Here is a 22,005-nt window from a genome sequence, read left to right on the forward strand (position 1 = left end):
TGAAGTTTGCTAGAGAGCATTTGGATGATCCAGAAGAAGATTGGGAGAATGTCATATGGTCAGATGAAACCAAAATATAACTTTTTGGTAAAAACTCAACTCGTCGTGTTTGGAGGACAAAGAATGCTTAGTTGCATCCAAAGAACACCATACCTACTGTGAAGCATGGGGGTGGAAACATCATGCTTTGGGGCTTTTTCTGCAAAGGGACTAAGACGACTGATCCGTGTAAAGGAAAGAATGAATGGGGCCATGTATCGTGAGATTTTGAGTGAAAACCTCCTTCCATCAGCAAGGGCATTGAAGATGAAACGTGGCTGGGTCTTTCAGCATGACAATGATCCCAAACACACCGCCCGGGCAACGAAGGAGTGGCTTCGTAAGAAGCATTTCAAGGTCCTGGAGTGGCCTAGCCAGTCTCCAGGTCTCAACCCCATAGAAAATCTTTGGAGGGAGTTGAAAGTCCGTGTTGCCCAGCAACAGCCCCAAAACATCACTGCTCTAGAGGAGATCTGCATGGAGGAATGGGCCAAAATACCAGCAACAGTGTGTGAAAACCTTGTGAAGACTTACAGAAAACGTTTAAACTCTGTCATTGCCAACAAAGGGTATATAACAAAGTATTGATAAACTTTTGTTATTGACCAAATACTTATTTTCCAGTAGTCTGTCAAATAAATTCATGAAAAATCCTACAATGTGATTTTCTGGATTTTTTTTCTCATTTTGTCTGTCATAGTTGAAGTGTACCTATGATGAACATTACAGGCCTCTCATCTTTTTTAAGTTGCACAATTTAACTTGCACAATTGGTGGCTGACTAAACACTTTTTTCCCCCACTGTAGATGGCATCATGAGGGTGGGAAAATTATGTGGATATATTGAAGCAACATCTCAAGACATCAGTCAGGAAGTTGAAGCTTGGTCGCAAATGGATCTTCCAAATGGACAAAGACACCAAGCATACTTCTGAAGTTGTGGAAAATGGCTTAAAGACAACAAAGTCAAGGTATTGGAGTGGCCGTCACAAAGCCCTGACCTCAATCCTATCGGAAATTTGTGGGCAGAACTGAAAAAGCGTGTGCAAGCAAGGAGGTCTACAAACCTGACTTAGGTTTCTACCACTGCCTACGCTACTCCTGTTACACCACTACTGACACAGCCAGGAAGTGCAGCCTTTATCCAGCCATCACTGCCCATCATGTCCCATTGGCACTGATCTTAGGTACACTAAGAAAAGGACAGAGTAAACAGTTCCTTGCTGGCAGAACTCAAGGTCCTTGTGTAAAGGAACATGTGGGTTCATGGCCTCACTGAATTCCCCAAACACCAACTTCCCAATGTCCCACTCACATATTAAACCAGCTCTGTCAGGAGAATGGGCCAAAATTCACCCAACTTATTGTGGGAAGTTTGTGGAAGGCTACCCGAAACGTTTGACCTAAGTTAAAATTTTTAATGGCAATGCTACCAAATACTAATTGAGGGTATGTAAACTTCTGACCCAATGGCAATGTGATGAAAGAAATAACATCTGAAATAAATAATTCTCTTTACTATTATTCTGACATTTCACATTCTTCAAATAAAGTGGTGTTCCTAACTGACCCAAGACAGGGAATTTCTACGAGGATTAAACGTCAGGAATTGTGAAAAACTGAGTTTAAATGTATTTGGCTAAGGTGTATGTAAACTTCCGACTTCAACTGTAGCTCAGATGTTATAGCAAAGATGATATAGCTCAAATGATATAGCTCAGATGATATAGCTCAGATGATATAGCTCAGATATTATAGCTCAAATGATATAGCTCAGATGATATAGTTCAGATGATATAGCTCAGATATTATAGCTCAGATATGGCTCAGATCATACAGCTCAGAGGATAGAGGTCAGATGCTAATCCAATTACTAAACTGGTATTAAACGACAATAGATTCACTTAGTATCACGTACCAATGGATATTGAGTTACTGTAAACAGCAGATGTTTGAATCAGTACACAGTTTAATAAACAACTGTTGTTCTACCATTTTCATCACCCTAGGCTACACTTAGATTTCAATAGAAGAATAGAATCTTCCAGATTCTGGATTTCAGAAGTAGTACTATTTCACATTATCTTATTAATTTGATTTATCCCTAAATGTCTATGTTGTGTCTTTCCCCAGGCTACCTCCTCCACCTCATCAGAAACACAGGCTCAGAGCTCCATCTGTCAGACTGCCTCCTCCACCTCCTCAGAAACACAGGCTCAGAGCTCCATCTGTCAGGCTACCTCCTCCACCTCCTCAGAAACACAGGCTCAGAGCTCCATCTGTCAGGCTGCCTCCTCCACCTCCTCAGAAACACAGGCTCAGAGCTCCATCTGTCAGGCTGCCTCCTCCACCTCCTCAGAAACACAGGCTCAGAGCTCCATCTGTCAGGCTGCCTCCTCCACCTCCTCAGAAACACAGGCTCAGAGCTCCATCTGTCAGGCTGCCTCCTCCACCTCCTCAGAAACACAGGCTCAGAGCTCCATCTGTCAGGCTGCCTCCTCCACCTCCTCAGAAACACAGGCTCAGAGCTCCGTCTGTCAGGCTACCTCCTCCACCTCCTCAGAAACACAGGCTCAGAGCTCCATCTGTCAGGCTACCTCCTCCACCTCCTCAGAAACACAGGCTCAGAGCTCCATCTGTCAGGCTGCCTCCTCCACCTCCTCAGAAACACAGGCTCAGAGCTCCATCTGTCAGGCTACCTCCTCCACCTCCTCAGAAACACAGGCTCAGAGCTCCATCTGTCAGGCTACCTCCTCCACCTCCTCAGAAACACAGGCTCAGAGCTCCATCTGTCAGGCTACCTCCTCCACCTCCTCAGAAACACAGGCTCAGAGCTCCATCTGTCAGGCTACCTCCTCCACCTCCTCAGAAACACAGGCTCAGAGCTCCATCTGTCAGGCTGCCTCCTCCACCTCCTCAGAAACACAGGCTCAGAGCTCCATCTGTCAGGCTGCCTCCTCCACCTCCTCAGAAACACAGGCTCAGAGCTCCATCTGTCAGGCTGCCGCTCTAAGCGAGCCCCCTGCCTCGTCGTCGGGGCCGTCGGACCTTGTCTCTGTACTGGTGTCCAGTCTACGCCAACGCCACGCCATTACAGCCCACGTGTGCTCGCTGGATGGCGTCGACTTTGTGGTCAGTAACCGCAGTGGTGGATAGGCAGAGTCAATCGGAGCTGGCCGGGATGGCAAACAGCAAACGGTTGGTGGAGAGAGTAACCAGCCTGCAGGGCCTTTTTTGATCTCATCATAGAGAAGGACTGCACCAAACAAAGTGAGGGAGGGCACACATTCACTTTTGAACAGAACCAGTTGGCTGGAATACTTCCTGTGGGTTCAATTCCTGATTTTCTAGATTTCTAAAGTATGCTCACTTTTGTTTGATTGTGACAGTTTGTGATTGTGACAGTGTGACAGTATCACAAAAATGTTCAAGGAAGTTTGATAAAATAATACATGTAAGAGTAGAAAGATCAGACAGGGTTCAACATGACCTTTCTACTATGAGTCAAAAGATCACAGGCAGCAGATGCTGCTCTTCTACCAGACGCTGCCCTGCGTCAGCTGTCAAAACCTTCAACAAATAAAATAAAATGTTATTTGTCACGTGCGCCGAATACAACATGAGCCATAGGTTCAGATTGGTGGGCCACCTGGTCAGCAGGTAGGGGCAGTCAAATTAATTGGGCATCTCTGTAAGCTTTCATTTACAATACATTTGATAACAAAAAAAAGTAAACAAAAGACACATTGATATTGACCTCTCTTTTTCAAATAAGCCCTGGCCAAGAAAAGCAGCATACCACAATACAAACAATACAAACATATCGCTGGTACATCAGTGCATTGACACGTCCAAGCAGCAGTGGATTCAAGTACACTTTTGTTGAAGTGGAAAGACCATTCAACCAACAGGATAGTCATTCAGCCACGAAAGTGCCCCAGAATTGATGATAGCAATAATATGAGGAATATTGATGCCACCATCAGGAAATCAAACAGAATTTAGCTAAAATAATATGATACTTGGTATGTCTAACAATAGAACTAGAATCCATTCATCCATCCAGATTCTATGGTATAAACACTGCCCCTCCCCTCGACTTGTAGCTCCGTCGAGGAACACTGCCCCTCCTCTACTTGTAGCTCCGTCGAGGAACACTCCCCTCCCCTCTACTTGTAGCTCCGTCGAGGAACACTGCCCCTCCCCTCGACTTGTAGCTCCGTCGAGGAACACTGCCCCTCCTCTACTTGTAGCTCGGTCGAGGAACACTGCCCCTCCCCTCGACTTGTAGCTCCGTCGAGGAACACTGCCCCTCCCCTCGACTTGTAGCTCCGTCGAGGAACACTGCCCCTCCTCTACTTGTAGCTCGGTCGAGGAACACTGCCCCTACCCTCGACTTGTAGCTCCGTCGAGGAACACTGCCCCTCCCCTTGACTTGTAGCTCCGTCGAGGAACACTGCCCCTCCCCTCGACTTGTAGCTCCGTCGAGGAACACTGCCCCTCCTCTACTTGTAGCTCGGTCGAGGAACACTGCCCCTCCCCTCGACTTGTAACTCTGTCGAGGAACACTGCCCCTCCCCTTGACTTGTAGCTCCGTCGAGGAACACTGCCCCTCCTCTACTTGTAACTCCCTCGAGGAACACTGCCCCTCCCCTCTACTTGTAACTCTGTCGAGGAACACTGCCCCTCCCCTCTACTTGTAACTCTGTCGAGGAACACTGCCCCTTCCCTCGACTTGTAGCTCCGTCGAGGAACACTGCCCCTCCCCTTGACTTGTAGCTCCGTCGAGGAACACTGCCCCTCCCCTCGACTTGTAGCTCCCTCGAGGAACACTGCCCCTTCCCTCGACTTGTAGCTCCCTCGAGGAACACTGCCCCTTCCCTCGACTTGTAGCTCCGTCGAGGAACACTGCCCCTTCCCTCGACTTGTAGCTCCGTCGAGGAACACTGCCCCTCCTCTACTTGTAGCTCCCTCGAGGAACACTGCCCCTCCCCTCGACTTGTAGCTATGTCGAGGCTCTCCAAAAGGGGGCGTATGTGAGCTGCCCCAGAGCCGAGGAGATCTACCACTGCCTACGCTACTCCTGTTACACCAACACTGACACAGCCAGGAAGTGCAGCCTTTAGCCAGCCATCACTGCCTAGTTCCTCATTGGCACTGATCTAAGGTCAGTTGCCCTTTTTCTTCCCTAATGGTTACTGGTTAGGATTTGGGGAGAGTGAGATGATCCTACAACTGACCCCGAAGGACAATTTCCCTCAAACGGGACCTCTAACGGCATCATGGCCTGCAATTGTGGCACCAAATGGAATAAAACAGACTGAAACAGGGAGGGATTACCTGGACTTGTCCAATAAGAAAGGGACTGAAACAGGGAGGGATTATCTGGACTTGCCCAATAAGAAAGTCATTTTCATTCAATGTTTTCAGTTGTGTTCCCTAATGAACAAGGCCCAGCCTTACTGTAAATATTTATTGCACATTGAAATAAGACTTGACAGACAGTAAGGTGAATGTACAGTATGGTGGATGCATATTGGGAGTGCAATGTGTCACTGCGTTTGTTTTGTTGAACAAATTATTGAAGTTATTACCATTTCTGTTCAAATAAAAGTTGTATTTTTGTGTTCATATTTTGTAGAAAATAAATAAACAAATATATGGTTTCGATTGCAGGAATAAAAATGCACAATTTTTCTATAACTAAATTGCTTTATTACAAAACAAATTCACAAAAGTATTTGACATGATTCAGTCAAAACACATTGACAGATATAAGTACACAAAATGAAGTTCATACTCCTAGATTTCTTAGTGTTAGATTCATATCCTCTTTGTTCAATATTTGACTGTAGCAGATAACATGCAATTTCAACCTTGTCTGTAGTGTCTTCGCACAGCCGCTGTCTTTCCCACACTCTGGGGGTGGAATTCCAGGAGTCTGGCCAGCGAGATGAGTAGTCTGTCTGAACCACACGAAGTCACCACAAGAAGTGACTCTAGGACACGTCATTGGTCGACTGCTGTTATCTGCACTTACACTGGTTGCATTCCAGTCTTTATAACAATTGCATAGAAGTACACAATCACATTGCATAAGATGACTCTGGGAACGAGCATGCACTATGGATTGATATAGCCCATTACTCTGTCACGGTCTGAATATAACAGTGCTGTGTTTGAGAAAGGGATTGTACTTCAACTTGTTGATGGTAACAAAGCCCTATCCACGTACACACACACGACCCCTTTCTCAAAACCAAACCAGCATTTCAGAAATAATTTCCTTGTTTTGCCCTAGAATAAAAAAACACATTTGTTATGCCTTCAAAATCTTGTTCTAGAGTCATGCCTGTCCCCTTCAGTTTGAGGGGTACCTATACTATGACTTAACATATGGTAGCTGGATACTGATATGCACTGATCAACAAGGTATCACATTTAGCAGACGCTCTAATCCAGAACGACTTAAACTAAGGCATTCATCTTTAATTTAAAAAAAATTAGCTAGGTGGGACAACCACATATCACAATATAGTGGGGAGAACAAGTATTTGATACACTGCCGATTTTGCAGGTTTTCCTACTTACAAAGCATTTAGAGGTCTGTAATTTTTTATCATAGGTACACTTCAACTGTGAGAATCGGAATCTAAAACAAAAATCCAGAAAATCACATTGTATGATTAAGTAAGTAATTTGCATTTTATTACATGACATAAGTATTTGATCACCTACCAACCAGTAAAAATTCCAGCTCTCACAGACCTGTTAGTTTTTCTTTAAGCCCTCCTGTTCTCCACTCATTACCTGTTAACTGCACCCGCTTGGACTCGTTACCTGTATAAAAGACACCTGTCCACACACTCAAAATCGGCAGTGTATCAAATACTTGTTCTCCCCCCTGTAGGTGAGTTTTTCCAGACTATGAATATGATTTCCTAGCTTCTGTGGGAAGCTGGTTCCACCATTGGGGTGCCTGGGAAAGAGAAGAGCGTTGACTGGGCTGTAAATTACAAGCAACGAGTTGTGGCTTCAAACGCTTTAAACACGTTGAGAATGCCAATTGGCTAATGTCAACCATAGCTGTACTTTCACTCTATCACGCTCAAACAAATAATGGTGTTCCAAAACTATATTAAAAGATTCGTGAATAATATTTTGTTTCTGCTGTTAAGGGCATTTCTTTAGCAGAGGTCAGCATGTGGGAGGAGTAGGGGCTCAGGATAAGACTAGTTTCCCCAATGGTAGTTAGTTACCAGTTAGGGACGTTCAAGTAGATTTTTTACAAGTCCGTATGCTGCCATTTACTAGGAGGTTATGAAACACAGCATCAGGCTTAGCCTTACATACATTACGATCGCGTTGTTGACGACAACGCACCTTTTTAAAAGCAATGTTCAGTAGACCCATCGCTATGTCAGCGCAAAATCAGAAATTACCTTAAAATGGCGATCGTATTGAATCCTGGACTTAGGCAGAAACACAGACAATGCTACTATTTCAGTTGGCGTGGCTTGAAAAGACATGACAAAGACTCATATGGTTTTATTCTGACATGTTTTTTCCACATATTGCTTTGGTTTAAAGACATTACGACCGATACAGAACAAATATGACAGGTACAAATTAAGAGTAACTGGCCTCGTCAAGCACTTGTGCTCTTCTGACCAAATATCTAGCTCCGATTGGTCGTATTACGTCACAGTAAAACAGAAAGGAAGCAGCATTCCATTTAGTCGAGTTGCCCTCGAATGTCTAGGTGCTATAAAAGAAACAAGACGAGGGAGCGAAAGCACTGACCCAAATTCACAGTATAAATACATCATGAGTAACACATCTCTGTACAAGCAGTGTCATCCATCATATAGAAACTAGTTAAGTAACACGTTCTTGTGAACCACACTGTTGCAATTCAATTCAAGGTCTGTACGTGAAAAGATGCAATATTCAAGAGATTACTTTACACATCATACTTGTAGAATAATTTATAAAATAAAAATCATGAGATGTATAGTCAATATCATGTTTGTAAAATTTACCACTTTTGCCCAAAGTGTAACAATCAGGCTGTAGATTTATACTGCCTCAAATAAAGTACAATTCCATTGTACTAACAAAACATGTTTTAATCAAAACAATTATCATTTTTGCTCTGCACTTCGCTCATGACATTTCATGCAGTCATTTCAGCACACAAGCAAATATTTCAGTTAATGCTGAATCTTTCAGTAAAATGAGAAATAATGTATCACCTTTACAAGGTCTGAGACAAGACGGAGTTGAAATCCATGACTGTTTAACTTTTGGATTATCAAGAAGAACAAAGGCTGCTTTTACCCAGGCAGCCCCATTCTGATCTATTTGGCAACAACTGGTATTTTGAACAAACAGATCAGCTCTTTTCCCAACAATTGGGCAAAAGATCAGAATTGGGCTACCTGTGTAAATTCAGCCAAGAGTAATTTAAAATCAGGAACCAGGTAATGCAGACCTCACACCAGACTCTGAAATATCCAGTGGCATTCCAACAGGGGAGATTAAAAAATTTAATTTAAAAAAAAAAAAGTTACTAGAGAGAATCTTCACTCTGACCTATGGGTGCATTCACACTGCTCGCCGTAAAAATCCACGCAAGGAAGTAATTTCATTGGTCCTAGCCGGCAGAATCATTGATTAGAACCAATTAAATGGCTTCCTTTCTGGATGAGTCCCCCCCCCCTCAAGCTGTGTGAATAGACCCTTAGTTTGGAATTCCTGGATAGGACTCTACTAAATGAGTATTTTAATAGGAAAGCTTCATGTACAGTAGAGTATATGTACATACCTTCAGACCAGTGGAGGCTGCTGAGGGGAAAACGTCTCATAATAAATGGCCGGAACGGAACAGATGGAACAGTGTCAAACGCCTGGAAACCATGCGTTTGATACTACTCTACACAGATTCCACTCCAGTCATTACCACAAGCCCTTCAGACATACATAAATATACTCAGCTGTGCACACATATACAGTGGGGCAAAAAAGTATTTATTCAGCCACCAATTGTGCAAGTTCTCCCACTTAAAGATGAGAGGCCTGTAATTTATCATAGGTACACGTCAACTATGACAGACAAAATGAGAGAAAAAAAATCCAGAAAATCTCATTGTAGGATTTTTAATGAACTTATTTGCAAATGGTGGAAAATAAGTATTTGGTCACCTACAAACAAGCAAGATTTCTGGCTCACAGACCTGTAACTTCTTTAAGAGGCTCCTCTGTCCTCCACTCGTTACCTTGTATTAATGGCACCTGTTTGAACTTGTTATCAGTATAAAAAGACACCTGTCCACAACCTCAAACAGTCACACTCCAAACTCCACTATGGCCAAGGCCAAAGAGCTGTCAGAGGAAACCAGAAACAGAATTGTAGACCTGCACCAGGCTGGGAAGACTGAATCTGCAATAGGTATGCAGCTTGGTTTGAAGAAATCAACTGTGGGAGGAATTATTAGGAAATGGAAGACATACAAGACCACTGATAATCTCCCTCGATCTGTGTCTCCACGCAAGATCTCACCCCGTGGGGTCAAAATGATCACAAGAACGGTGAGCAAAAATCCCAGAACCACACGGGGGAATGACCTGCGGAGAGCTCGGACCAAAGTGACAAAGCCTACCATCAGTAACACACTATGCCGCCAGGGACTCAAATCCTGCAGTGCCAGACGTGTCCCCCTGCTTAAGCCAGTACATGTCCAGGCCCGTCTGAAGGTTGCTAGAGAGCATTTGGATGATCCAGAAGAAGATTGAGAGAATGTCATATGGTCAGATGAAACCAAAATATAACTTTTTGGTAAAAACTCAACTCATTGTGTTTGGAGGACAAAGAATGCTGAGTTGCATCAAAAGAACACCATACCTACTGTGAAGCATGGGGGTGGAAACATCATGCTTTGGGGCTGTTTTTCTGCAAAGGGACCAGGACGACTGATCCGTGTAAAAGGAAAGAATGAATGGGGCCATGTATCGTGAGATTTTGAGTGAAAACCTCCTTCCATCAGCAAGGGCATTGAAGATGAAACGTGGCTGGGTCTTTCAGCATGACAATGATCCCAAACATACCGCCCGGGCAATGAAGGAGTGGCTTCGTAAGAAGCATTTCAAGGTCCTGGAGTGGCCTAGCCAGTCTCCAGATCTCAACCCCATAGAAAATCTTTGGAGGGAGTTGAAAGTCCATGTTGCCCAGCAACAGTCCCAAAACATCACTGCTCTAGAGGAGATCTGCATGGAGGAATGGGCCAAAATACCAGCAACAGTGTGTGAAAACCTTGTCAAATGTTTTCTGTAAGTCTTCACCTCTGTCATTGCCAACAAAGGGTATATAACAAAAGTATTGAGATAAACATTTGTTATTGACCAAATACTTATTTTCCACCATAATTTGCAAATAAATTCATTAAAAATCCTACAATGTAATTTTCTTTCTCATTTTGTCTGTCATAGTTGAAGTGTACCTATGATGAAAATTACAGGCCTCTCATCTTTTTAAGTGGGAGAACTTGCACAATTGGTGGCTGACTAAATACTTTTTTGCCCCACTGTATATGCATAAGGGATGACTAGGTCAGACATTTGTGCTTTTTCACTGCTAGTTTCTTTCCCCAATTAGTTCTCAAAAAGACTAAATTATATATATATAGAAAAAAAGTGTACTCTGTACAAAACCAGGGGTCAAAATTGGACAAGTATTTACAAGCGCGGTTTACCATCTGAACATACATACATCTTGTAAAAATAGCCTTCGTGAAGCTGAAGTTGAGCAGTCAAGTCACATCAGCTTATTAGCTGGTGCATTGTGGGACCACTTCCAACCCAATAAGGGTCACCAGAGCAGAAACACCACCTTCTCCCATTCACAAGCTTGAGGGCTGGGCCTGCTGTGGGCTCACAGTGAGAGAGGAGTGGGCAGGCTGGGGCTCGCAGTCATTGACGGCGCCCTCATCGTCTCGCATGTACATGAGGAACAGAGTCACGGTGGCGAAGGTTGTGGCGTTGACGGGGAACGCCCGGAGCAGCGTGGAGGTGAGGCCATGCGTGAACACCCGCCAGCCCTCGCGCTTCAGGCTCTGACGCACACAGTCAGCGATGCCATTGTACTTGTTGTGGCCGCCCACGCCGTCCGCCTGGAGCCGGGACTTTATGACGTCCACAGGGTAAGTGGAGAGCCACGAGGTGATGCCCGACATGCCTCCGGCAAACAGCAACTTGAGGATCATGTAGGGGTCATCGGGTTCGCAGCCCAGAGAGCGCGTCAGTACATCGTAGGTCAAGAAGTAGATCCCGAAACCCGGTGTCTCGCGGACTAGCGTGGTCACCATACCCCGGTTGATACCGCGGAAGCCCTCCTTCCGGTAGATGCGCACCAGGCAGTCCAGAGAGTTCTTGTACAGCTTCTGCTTGGACTTCCTCTCACCCAACCCCTGCAGCTGCATGCGCGTCTTGGCCAGCTCCATGGGGCAGCAAATGACGCTCTGCAACGCGCCCGCCGACGCCCCGGCCAGGAACTGGTTGAGCGGCGTGTCGTGGCCCAGCCTGCGCATGGCGTTGCCCTGGACACCGAACACGATGGCGTTGATGAAGGTCAGACCCATCATGGGGGAGCCAATGCCTTTGTACAGACCCGTCATCTGTGGAGACAAAGAGCGAGAGACAGAAAGAGCGAGAGACAGAAAGAGCGAGAGACAGAAAGAGCGAGAGACAGAAAGAGCGAGAGACAGAAAGAGCGAGAGACGTAACATGGTAACTTAAGTTGAATGAAGCTGAAGAACTTGGCACAAACACACAGTAGTAGTTTGCCACAGCCAAATCACACTTTCACCACAACAAATGTTGCTTCAGGACATACTCTTCATAAGGCAATACTATAAGGCTAAAATATTAAGCTGCTATTCCACTATAATACTGACAGCCTTAACCTAATACTTAACCGGCTCAAGTGACAAGGTGGTTCTCTTAATTTAGCCACGCAGCAGGCGTAACACCCCGATTGACCTTAGCTACTGATATGTCTTTCCCAACCTCCTCCCCCCCAGACTGGCCAATAGGCTCTCTGCTAGACTGACCTCTGTATTGAAGCCATAGAGATAGATAGCGGACTCATCTTTACATACAGTATGTGCCATTATAGCGTCTGTGACAGCATTAGCAGCACCATTGAGGTTTACAACCCATAGGAATTCCCACCCAGTTGACAACTTTAAAATGGTGGAAGCCCTCAATGGAGCTGCCCATGCTAAAAACAGCCTTTTGGCCACTATCATTCTCTATGATTGAAGCACAAGACTAATGAGAAACCCTTCTGAGTAGAGCCCTGTTCTAACCAATGGTACAACAGCAGTTGGCACTGCACAGAGCACATGGCAATGCCTCATGGGCTGCAGTGCCAACTACCTCCCAAAACACATCAATCAATTTGAATGAAAGGATTTCACCACTGGTGACTACCCACACAACAGGGTTTCCGTTAGCCGGTAATTGCCGGCTTTTGACCAAAATAAATTATATGAACAGACGATTTAAAAAAACAATAGCTGGCCAAATTGGCCGGGATAAAAAAGAAAATACAATCCCATTGCGAAAATACCGCTTTTAATTAATTGATGGAAATATCAGTCAACGTCAACACATTTGACCATCATGCTTATAGGTCTATTTTCATTCATCTTCATTTATAACACGTGCACAACATACATAGACTATTTTGAGCGGAATATCACTTGTCAGACAATCAGACATGGTGCACCTTCTCAGCTCGTTGTTGATGGAGTGAAACATGCTTTTATAAAGCCAACAATTCTAAAACGCAAATCGCAATGTCAACAGTTTCTGACTTGATTCCGTAACGGTAGCGGTCGTACTCACCGACTCTTGCCTTACGATAGACTGGAAGCAATGATATGTGCCGCGGTACAGAGGTCTGTCCACACTCTGAACTTGGAGTCGTACCTGAAAATGGAATCTTCAATGTTAGCGAAAAAGCTCAGAAGGCAATATCGCCACATTTAATAACAATAAAAGACAATCACACATAAAACGCATAGGAAAAGCGAATATACAACAACAAAAGACTAATGTACTACAATATAAGAGTAGATTTGGCTGACAAGAGTAAAATGATTTTTTAAAGTATTTTGTGCTACTTATTTAAAAGTCTGGAACACAAAAACAAAAACACAGGGGAGAAAAAGAAGACCTAGACCGTACTTACTAGCTAGGTCACACCCGTGCAGAGGTTGTATATCCCTCATCTAAAACACAGTGACACTTATGCTGTTAAAGACAGCCATCCCTGTTCAGGGATAAAAACAAAACAGTGTCCCTCCACATGTCTGTACTCAGAATATATATATTTTTTTTAAATAAAAAAAGTTTGACTCAAATTGTCAAAATATCAAGTACAAATATCCTGATACATGTGTTGTAACTTGTACACTTAGAGATTATTACGAGTACACAGCAAAAAATTAAGATTCAGTGTCTGCAAATTACAGCTCTTAGAAGACTAACCGTATGAGAAGATAAACATTTCAGTATAAACCTCATAAATTGCATCATTAAAACAATTAAACCTGATTATTAGGCTCAAAAATAGCCTCTCATGCAAACTGTATTGCCATGATTAGTATAACTTTACTAGAAATGTACTTAAAAAAATACCTTGCACACTGCCTTAAAAATATATGTTTACCGGCAGGTTGGAAGTAGAATCTTGTATACAGGGGGATCCATAGCATTCAAAAATGCAAACCCCTAAAATGTGAAACGGAAAAACAAACAGAAAAACACCTGCAGATACACTGAGTGTACAAAACAACCTGACCAGGTGAATCCAGGTGAAAGCTATGATCCCTTGTTAAAAGGGGAGGAGACAGGTTAAATAATCATTTTTAAGCCTTGAGATAATTGAGACATGGATTGTGACATTCAGAGGGTGAATGCGCAAGACAAAATATTTAAGTGCCTTTGAACGGGGTATGGTAGTAGGTGCCAGGCACACCAGTTTGTGTCAAGAACTACAACACTGCTGGGTTTTTCACGCTGAACAGTTCTTTCAGTCGACATCTCACTATGGGACACGGCCCCTTTTGCGGGTCATTATTTGAAGCCTTATTCAAGCCCGCCTAACAGGCCAATCAGAGCAGTGTGTGTACGCCCCGAGTGTCTTATAACACACTGCACTAGTTTCCTCATTCTTAGCCTCGAGTCCATCTGGTTACTAGCCCGATAAGCAGCTTTATTCAGTAAACTAGCTCTCAACTTAACAGTTCCTTTCGGTTTGGGTTACTACCCCAACACATAGCATTGAGTGGCTTGTTTTCTATTTTTCAGGAATGCTGCTAACTTCAGCTTCACTTTACAGAGTGAAGTTACCTCAGTTAGCAGCACTTTTTGTCATCGGCTAAATACTGTACACCTGTTGCCTGGCATACAAACAATTGGCATCGTTAGCTAGCTAGCTGCACTGCTTTAGCATCCTGCTAATCGCAGGTTCCCACAAACTTTAGCTACTTCTACCCGGGGTCTCTAGCTCTGTCGGTTCCCACTTTCGGAGTTAGCTTGCTGAACTTTCGTGTATCTTGACTAGCTAGTGGGCTAACCGCACTGACGTTTTAGCTAGCAATCTCTGGGTTTGTTTGGCTAGCATGAGCGTTTGTGTTTCTTCAGTGTGTTACCCCATCATTGAAGCACCTTTTTTAATTCCCCTGTGAAAGATAACCCAGCTGTTCGTTCTACCTCAAGTTACTTGGTTTACAGACCGAGTCGGCACTTTGTATCCCACGCGACGGCTCGGCTAGCTGGCTATCTAAACTCAGGTAAAGAAAGCCAGCTAATTCACTACACTGAAAGTTTAAAGACGGCATTTATTTCTCACCACCCTGCTAAATAAAGCTGTCTGTTTCGGCTTACCTGGCTCAAGCTCACATTACCCAGTGTCTCTCCCAAATTCCCATTGTAGGAGCAGCGCGTGGAGTGGCTAGCTAGCCCCCCGGTAATTCCATTTGCTTTTGTCAGTCCTGTCGAAACGCAATGTCCAACAGGCTTACCGGCCAAGTCGTCAGGGAAAGGGGAGAAAAAGCAGCAAAAGCCTAGCAACGCTCACCCTGGCAACTGCAGGCATTACACGTCCGGGACGCTATGGAGGCTCCCATCGACCCCGCTAGTTGTGTGCATTGCGCTCAGCTGGACTCGTGTCCTTAGACATGAAGTACATGGAAAGTATTGCCCAGGCCTCATACCTGCGCGAGGACAACTCAGTTGACAACGAAGTCCCAGAGGGACAAGCTACTTTAGGCATCCCCTCAGTCTGCACTTCAGGCTGATTCGGAGAATCCCCACTTTCACCAAGGGGTGGTCATTAATGCCGACGAATCCGGATGTGAGGACGACGGCATGTCTCTTGCCACATTAGGAGGCACCCTTTGACCAGCAGATGGATTACACCACAGAATAATTTCTCCTCTGCTCAGTTTGTGCTACCCAGCCAGACTGAAGAGGTAGGGCAGGAGTCAATAACTGACCTTTCTTCGAAGGCAATCAGATGCGCTGCCCTACCTGAATGGACAGATCGATCCCACCAGGCCAGGTTAAATTCTAAGAAAAGGAGAGTGAGGCGCTGGGCTCCCTGTTACCACAGAAGCAAGCCCTGAATCCCCAGAAGCCCACATTCACCCAGGTCGTCACTAGGAGTCCTCCCTCACAGAACTGGAGGATCCCCAAGAAGTCTCAGCCTTCTCCTGCAGCTCCGACCCTGGGACAGACAGTCCGCTCACCAGCAACGCGGTGCCTCAGGGCATCACTCCAAGCAATTACCAGTGGATACCCCCTTGGCGCCAACTGTTGGAAAGAATCAGCACACCTAGCGCAAGGCACAGGGTCTCGATAAGCTGGCAGAACTCCTCTGACCTCAACGACATGCAAAGTAGTGACAAATAGATGCATCACTATAGGGATGGGAGGAGGGGGGGCAGTCCACGAAGAGCATACAGTGAACAGCGTATGGTCAGACTGAGTACAGCCCATATCCACGTTCTAGTGCTAAACGTATTATCCCTCAGGCACTTTTGTCCATTCCTACAGGGGCCAACATGTCCTTGTCGGGTCAGACAATAGGTCAATGGTGACATACGTCAGCCCCGTTTCTCACCTTGGCCAAGCGCGCTAGCGACCTTCACGAATGCTCGGTCCATCCTTCATGCACTCAGTAGCCCCCCCCCCCAACTACTTCAAGGTTATGATACGTCCCAACGTTGCTATCGCCAAGGCGTACAGTTGTTGGGGATTGCAGTCTCCGAGAACATTCCACTAGAGGAATTGCCACATAAGGGGCACTGTGAACATTATGTTCTCTGACTTGTGTAAGAGGTAGTTCTTAGAATGAGGAAACCAGAGCAGTGCAGGGTGTAAAAGACACACAGGGCATACACCCACAAAGCTCTGATTGGTGTGATTGAATAAGGCTTCAACCAATGACCCGTAAAGAAGGCGTGTCCCATAGTGAGAGGTCTCCCTCATCTCCTTCAGAGAACCGGGGTAACATACCGTAATCCCAAGTTTCCTGTGTGTATTAAGAATGGTCCACCACCCAACGGACATCCTGACAACTTCACAACTGTGGGAAGCAGTGGACTCAACATGGGTCAGAATCCCTGTAGAACTTGACACCTTGTAGAGTCCATGACCCAATGAAGTGTAATGTTTATTCAGAGCTTTCCAATGACCTATGCTGTCACAGCTCCAACATATCATGTGGCTTAGGTGTTAATCAAAACTATATTTGGGTAATGCATATGATGAGTGTAGGGGTCAGCTGAGCTTAAGGCTATACACTCACACACACAAAAAAAAGGGCATATTTTGAAATGTCAACTATAACAGACAGAAACCTGTCATGCTTCTAGATAAGTAAATTTTTCGTTGTGTGCACACACTGTTGCTCAGCAAGCTTCAACATGCACTGCCAACATGCCATACAGAGACAACAGCTCCATCTCTGGTTCATGAACTAACTAGGAGTAGATGTCTGTTCCGTTCCAAGAACAGATTGTGTTGCAGTAAGACACTGGGTTAAGAATGTTATGTGCTCTACTTTTTAAACAGCAGTGTGTAGATATGACTCTAGGTCAGAAAACCAGGCAAAATACCCACGTGTGTGTGGGGTCTGGGGAAAAAAAGTGCAGTTTGCTATATGTAAGTAATAGCTGAGAAATGCAGTTCTGAAATGTTTTGATTGGGAGAGAGCATGAATATTTCATACTTTATCAAACACTTTGGGTCATCTAATCTATACTCAAATGTGCCCTTTTGAGGAGCCTTGATAAACCCCACAGTAGCTAAATAGGAATTACATTTCAGTGCGATTTCTAAAAATATATGACACGTGCCAGGCACTTGCCAACCAGATAAAACAAACCCACCTTTACAGTGTCAAAAGGATGCCCGACCAAGACACCTGCAGCACCTGGAAGTGACAAAGATGAACAATGAATCAGCACTTTGCTTGTTGGAGGAGGTCGATATGTAATGTGGTCTAAAGCTATGTGAAACAATTACAAACCCTGACAACTTGGAGAAAGAGTGGTAACTAAGTACAAGTATAGGTACAGTAAACAGCATAGAGACACTGTTTAATACTCAGTCTTTGAGCCTAGACCTGATGCAAGTTATTACACGTTCAGTGGTGGTGGGTGCATGTTTGAATATCAAGTGCATTACACAAGAACAAACAGTCTTCTCTGGACTGCCCATCAGCTGTTCACTGTACTGAACACGTGTCCTTGACATTGTTAGCGAGAAGAAAACGCAATACTGTGTGACACCACAGGATAAAACCATAACTAGGGCCGTTTCAGGTTAGGGGCACTTGTATGTGTTCTGGCTTGGTGTTTGAGTGAGTGAAGCAGTGGTGCATTCATGTGATTCTCTTGAAACCAGTTTTAAAACATGAGTTACAAAACCCATGATGCATCTGCAAAAATCAATTGTCCTTCTGTGTGTGTTGTGTACAAACAAGCATTTCACTGCACCTGCACAATTTCATATGCAACCAATACAATTTTAGATTTTTAAAGTCAATTTTTTTAATACTTTTGCCTGAATTATTTTACATTTTCCCCCAAATTTACATTACTGAAATTCACCCAGACTCAATTCGCAGGTCATTTTACTTCAGAAAAAAATAACTTATTTGAATAAAACAAAATATGTTGCTGTAGTTTGTCCAGAAAGAATAAAAAAAAAATGGTATACTAGTTGAAGTGTTACTATAATATTTATGTACAAACCGTTTCTGGACATCTCATTTTGGTAACACTAAGTTACTGTAAACACGCCACTTTTTAAATAAAAATGTATTCACCCATGATGCATCATTTAGAAGTAGTCATCTTTAGATGAGCACAAGTTCATTTATTTGCCTTCAGAAGGAGGTTCTTATTCTCAAACTCTGCCTTCACCCCACTTGGTCTTCTCAACAAAACGGCTAAAAAGCTCAAATTGGGGTTCTGAGGAGTATTTCTGTCTGTAATAAAGCTCATTCTGATTGGCTGGGCCGGGCTCCCTAGTGAGTTGGCCTGGCTGCCTATTGGAGGGCATAGGCCCACCCATCGCTGCCCAGTCATGTCAAATCCATAGATTAGGGAATTTATTTCAATTGAATGATTTCCTTAAATGAACTTTAAATCTTTGAAAATGTTGCATTTATATTTGTTCAGTATAAATATTTTTTTCCCCAGTGTTATGTTTAACTTTTCATTAGGGGAGCAATGTTTAAAAAAAATGAAATTGGTTTATTACTTTGTTGGACTGTTGCAGTAATGAGAATTGTGGAAATTGTAGTTGAATAAAATCGAATCAAAATGCATTAAATTGATCAGCACAGATCCCAATCTCAGTGACTCAAAAGGACATGAAAAATTACACTTGAGAATTGTTTCGTAGGAATGGCCCTAGAGAACATTTTGTCAGACCCCAACTTTCAAGACATTATTAGTAGCCGAGACAGTATCGCAATAACGCCCAATCATAGACTTATTGATACACTTTCTGGCTGAGCTGACATTCATATTAATTGAGATGGGGTTAACTAAAGCAATGATCCATATTGATAGGAAGTTAGGAATTGACTTTCTGTGGATAAGAATTTTAACAATGTAGTAAAAATCTAATTAACCTGTAAAATGCTACAGAGGTCTATTTCACAACGCCCAAGGGTTAAAACTACACCTGGTTTAGTTTAGGGGTTATTCTGTGTACCCTGATAAATCTGAAGAATGTACCAAGTTCGCTCGTTATAGTCACCAGCTTTGATTATGTGAAGTTGAATTTGTATGTCGCTAATGTAATTGGTGCTTGAGAGGGACTGCCCATTTTTAACACTCACAGCACATGGTTTGGAATGAATGGAATTGTCTAGCTGCGAGTATAAAGTTGCACAAAGATATATTTTGTGATTCTAAGAAAACAAAAACAGCTTTAGCCAGCAAAGCACAATTAATATAGGAACAACAATAGGGGCAAGAAATTGTACTAGACAATGAACAGTACTCTGTAATTTTCCATTCATGAAATGTAAATTTGTGGGCAAACTTGCGCCATCACTAGGCACACTTCTGCATTGGCTAACTAGCTTTGCTAGCCAAACTCATGAATCATTTATTCAAAGCGTTTCCAACCTGATACATTTTGCAAACATGACTCCGTGCTGCCACGTAGCAAGCATTGAAGCAATCTATCCACGGGTATGCTTTCTAACTAACGTTAATTAACTTACCTCCTATGCATCCTGCTGCAAAGTCCAATGTAAAGTCCATTCCCCCAAGGAGTCGTTGAATTAGTCAAAAGCTAGCTCTCAATAAGTCTGTATTTCTCCGTAACACACGGGGCTAATTCAAAGGTCTGGCTTGGTGCAAAAGCTAGCTACAATCTTGTATTGCTTCAAAGACGAATAATTTAGTTAACTATCAGTTTCGACCTGTAGTTTGATGGCTGCATCTGTAACGTTAAAGGATAGCTGAATTGCTAGATACAGTAACGTAAAGTAGCTAGTTCTCGTCTCCTCTTGAATAAAAGCGAGTTTGCGAAGGGCTGTTAATGACAGTACCCATGTGAGCTCGGGAATAAGACAGATCGCTAAGTAGCTTAATGTGTATGATTTGATTATTGATGTGAGGCGCTCCCACAGTTCACTACCCCCCACCAGCTGTCTTCTTCCTTCCGCACGCTGTTTCTATTTCTGACTGTATCCCGTGAGATTCAAAGCCCCTTTTAACCAAGCATTTAGCCCAATCAGATCACTGTGATTAAGACAACACCCCTACCGCCCCGCACGCTGATTGGCTCGAGTTGATTTTCCACGGGTTATGATCAATAGCACCGACCACAATACTTTCTGATCCAAACAACTGATTTATGATCAGCTCTCCCCAACCTAGTCTAACCATTTACTCCTAGTACTCTATAGTACCCAAGTATCAAAACAGATCATAGACCAGATGTTACGGGTAAAATATTAACCAAGACAAATGACACTCAAGATTGCAACATCTGTAGCATTTTAGACATTCTGAAAAAACAATCTGGAAAAAAACCTAACTGTATGTTAACATTAAAAAACATATATGGTTATTGTTGCACTTTTCTTTTTTGAGCTGCAAAAATATTTACATTGTAGCTAGTGTATATTTGCATATTCAGCTGTATTCTTGAAAGTGACCAAAGGTACTTATTTTTTTTTAGGTTTAATACTATAGTTTCTTTATACTTCTGTGAATATTTGTTGGTGTATTTTATCCATTGGGATGTTGAGTCATTGGGGCATTTCAACAGTGCTTGTTTGTTTTCCTACTAGACGTGTCATCCTTTTGGCTTAGACACCGACAATAAGACTTCTTGAGTCACTGATACCTGACCCTCCCCTGCTTGCCATGCCCATGTTTTCATAACTGGTATCCAATTTTATCACTTGAGAGAGAGGAAGAGAGGGAGGGGGGGGCAGAGAGACAGAGAGGGGGGGGGGGGGGGGGCAGAGAGAGAGACAGAGAGAGAGGGGGGGGGCAGAGAGACAGAGAGAGAGAGAAAGAGAGAGAGATAATGTATTTTAAATTATATTGTTTATTTCACTTTTGTTTATTATCTATTTCAATTGCTTTGGCAATGTAAAGATACAGTGCCTTGCGAAAGTATTCGGCCCCCTTGAACTTTGTGACCTTTTGCCACATTTCAGGCTTCAAACATAAAGATATAAAATTGTATTTTTTTGTGAAGAAACAACAACAAGTGGGACACAATCATGAAGTGGAACGACATTTATTGGATATTTCAAACTTTTTTAACAAATCAAAAACTGAAAAATTGGGCGTGCAAAATTATTCAGCCCCCTTAAGTTAATACTTTGTAGCGCCACCTTTTGCTGCGATTACAGCTGTAAGTCGCTTGGGGTATGTCTCTATCAGTTTTGCACATCAAGAGACTGAAATTTTTTCCCATTCCTCCTTGCAAAACAGCTCGAGCTCAGTGAGGTTGGATGGAGAGCATTTGTGAACAGCAGTTTTCAGTTCTTTCCACAGATTCTCGATTGGATTCAGGTCTGGACTTTGACTTGGCCATTCTAACACCTGGATATGTTTATTTTTGAACCATCCCATTGTAGATTTTGCTTTATGTTTTGGATCATTGTCTTGTTGGAAGACAAATCTCTGTCCCAGTCTCAGGTCTTTTGCAGACTCCATCAGGTTTTCTTCCAGAATGGTCCTGTATTTGGCTCCATCCATCTTCCCATCAATTTTAACCATCTTCCCTGTCCCTGCTGAAGAAAAGCAGGCCCAAACCATGATGTTTGACAGTGGGGATGGTGTGTTCAAGGTGATGAGCTGTGTTGCTTTTACGCCAAACATAACGTTTTGCATTGTTGCCAAAAAGTTCAAT

General features: G+C 43.5%; 1 protein-coding gene across 3 annotated transcripts; it reads right to left on the reverse strand.

Moving 5' to 3' along the window:
* Positions 1–8,604: 8,604 nt before the first annotated feature.
* LOC139375395 (mitochondrial basic amino acids transporter-like) lies at positions 8,605–20,324 on the reverse strand. Of its 3 annotated transcripts, none has more exons than XM_071117137.1 (5): positions 19,853–20,324; positions 17,499–17,542; positions 12,946–13,029; positions 9,747–11,711; positions 8,605–8,766 (listed from the first exon to the last, which is right to left on the reverse strand). In XM_071117137.1, exons 1-4 carry the CDS (start codon positions 19,890–19,892, stop codon positions 10,938–10,940), a joined length of 942 nt encoding a protein of 313 aa, XP_070973238.1. In that variant the 5' UTR covers positions 19,893–20,324; the 3' UTR covers positions 8,605–8,766; positions 9,747–10,937. The 3 variants fall into 3 exon arrangements, with proteins under 3 accessions (XP_070973238.1, XP_070973237.1, XP_070973239.1); XM_071117136.1 differs by having other exon boundaries at positions 9,742–11,711; positions 19,853–20,320; XM_071117138.1 differs by lacking the exons at positions 8,605–8,766; positions 17,499–17,542; positions 19,853–20,324 and adding an exon at positions 14,992–15,178 and having other exon boundaries at positions 10,690–11,711.
* Between the last annotated feature and the right edge of the window lie 1,681 nt (positions 20,325–22,005).

Source organism: Oncorhynchus clarkii, chromosome 19 (assembly GCF_045791955.1).
Source record: "Oncorhynchus clarkii lewisi isolate Uvic-CL-2024 chromosome 19, UVic_Ocla_1.0, whole genome shotgun sequence".
Lineage (NCBI taxonomy): Eukaryota > Metazoa > Chordata > Actinopteri > Salmoniformes > Salmonidae > Oncorhynchus > Oncorhynchus clarkii.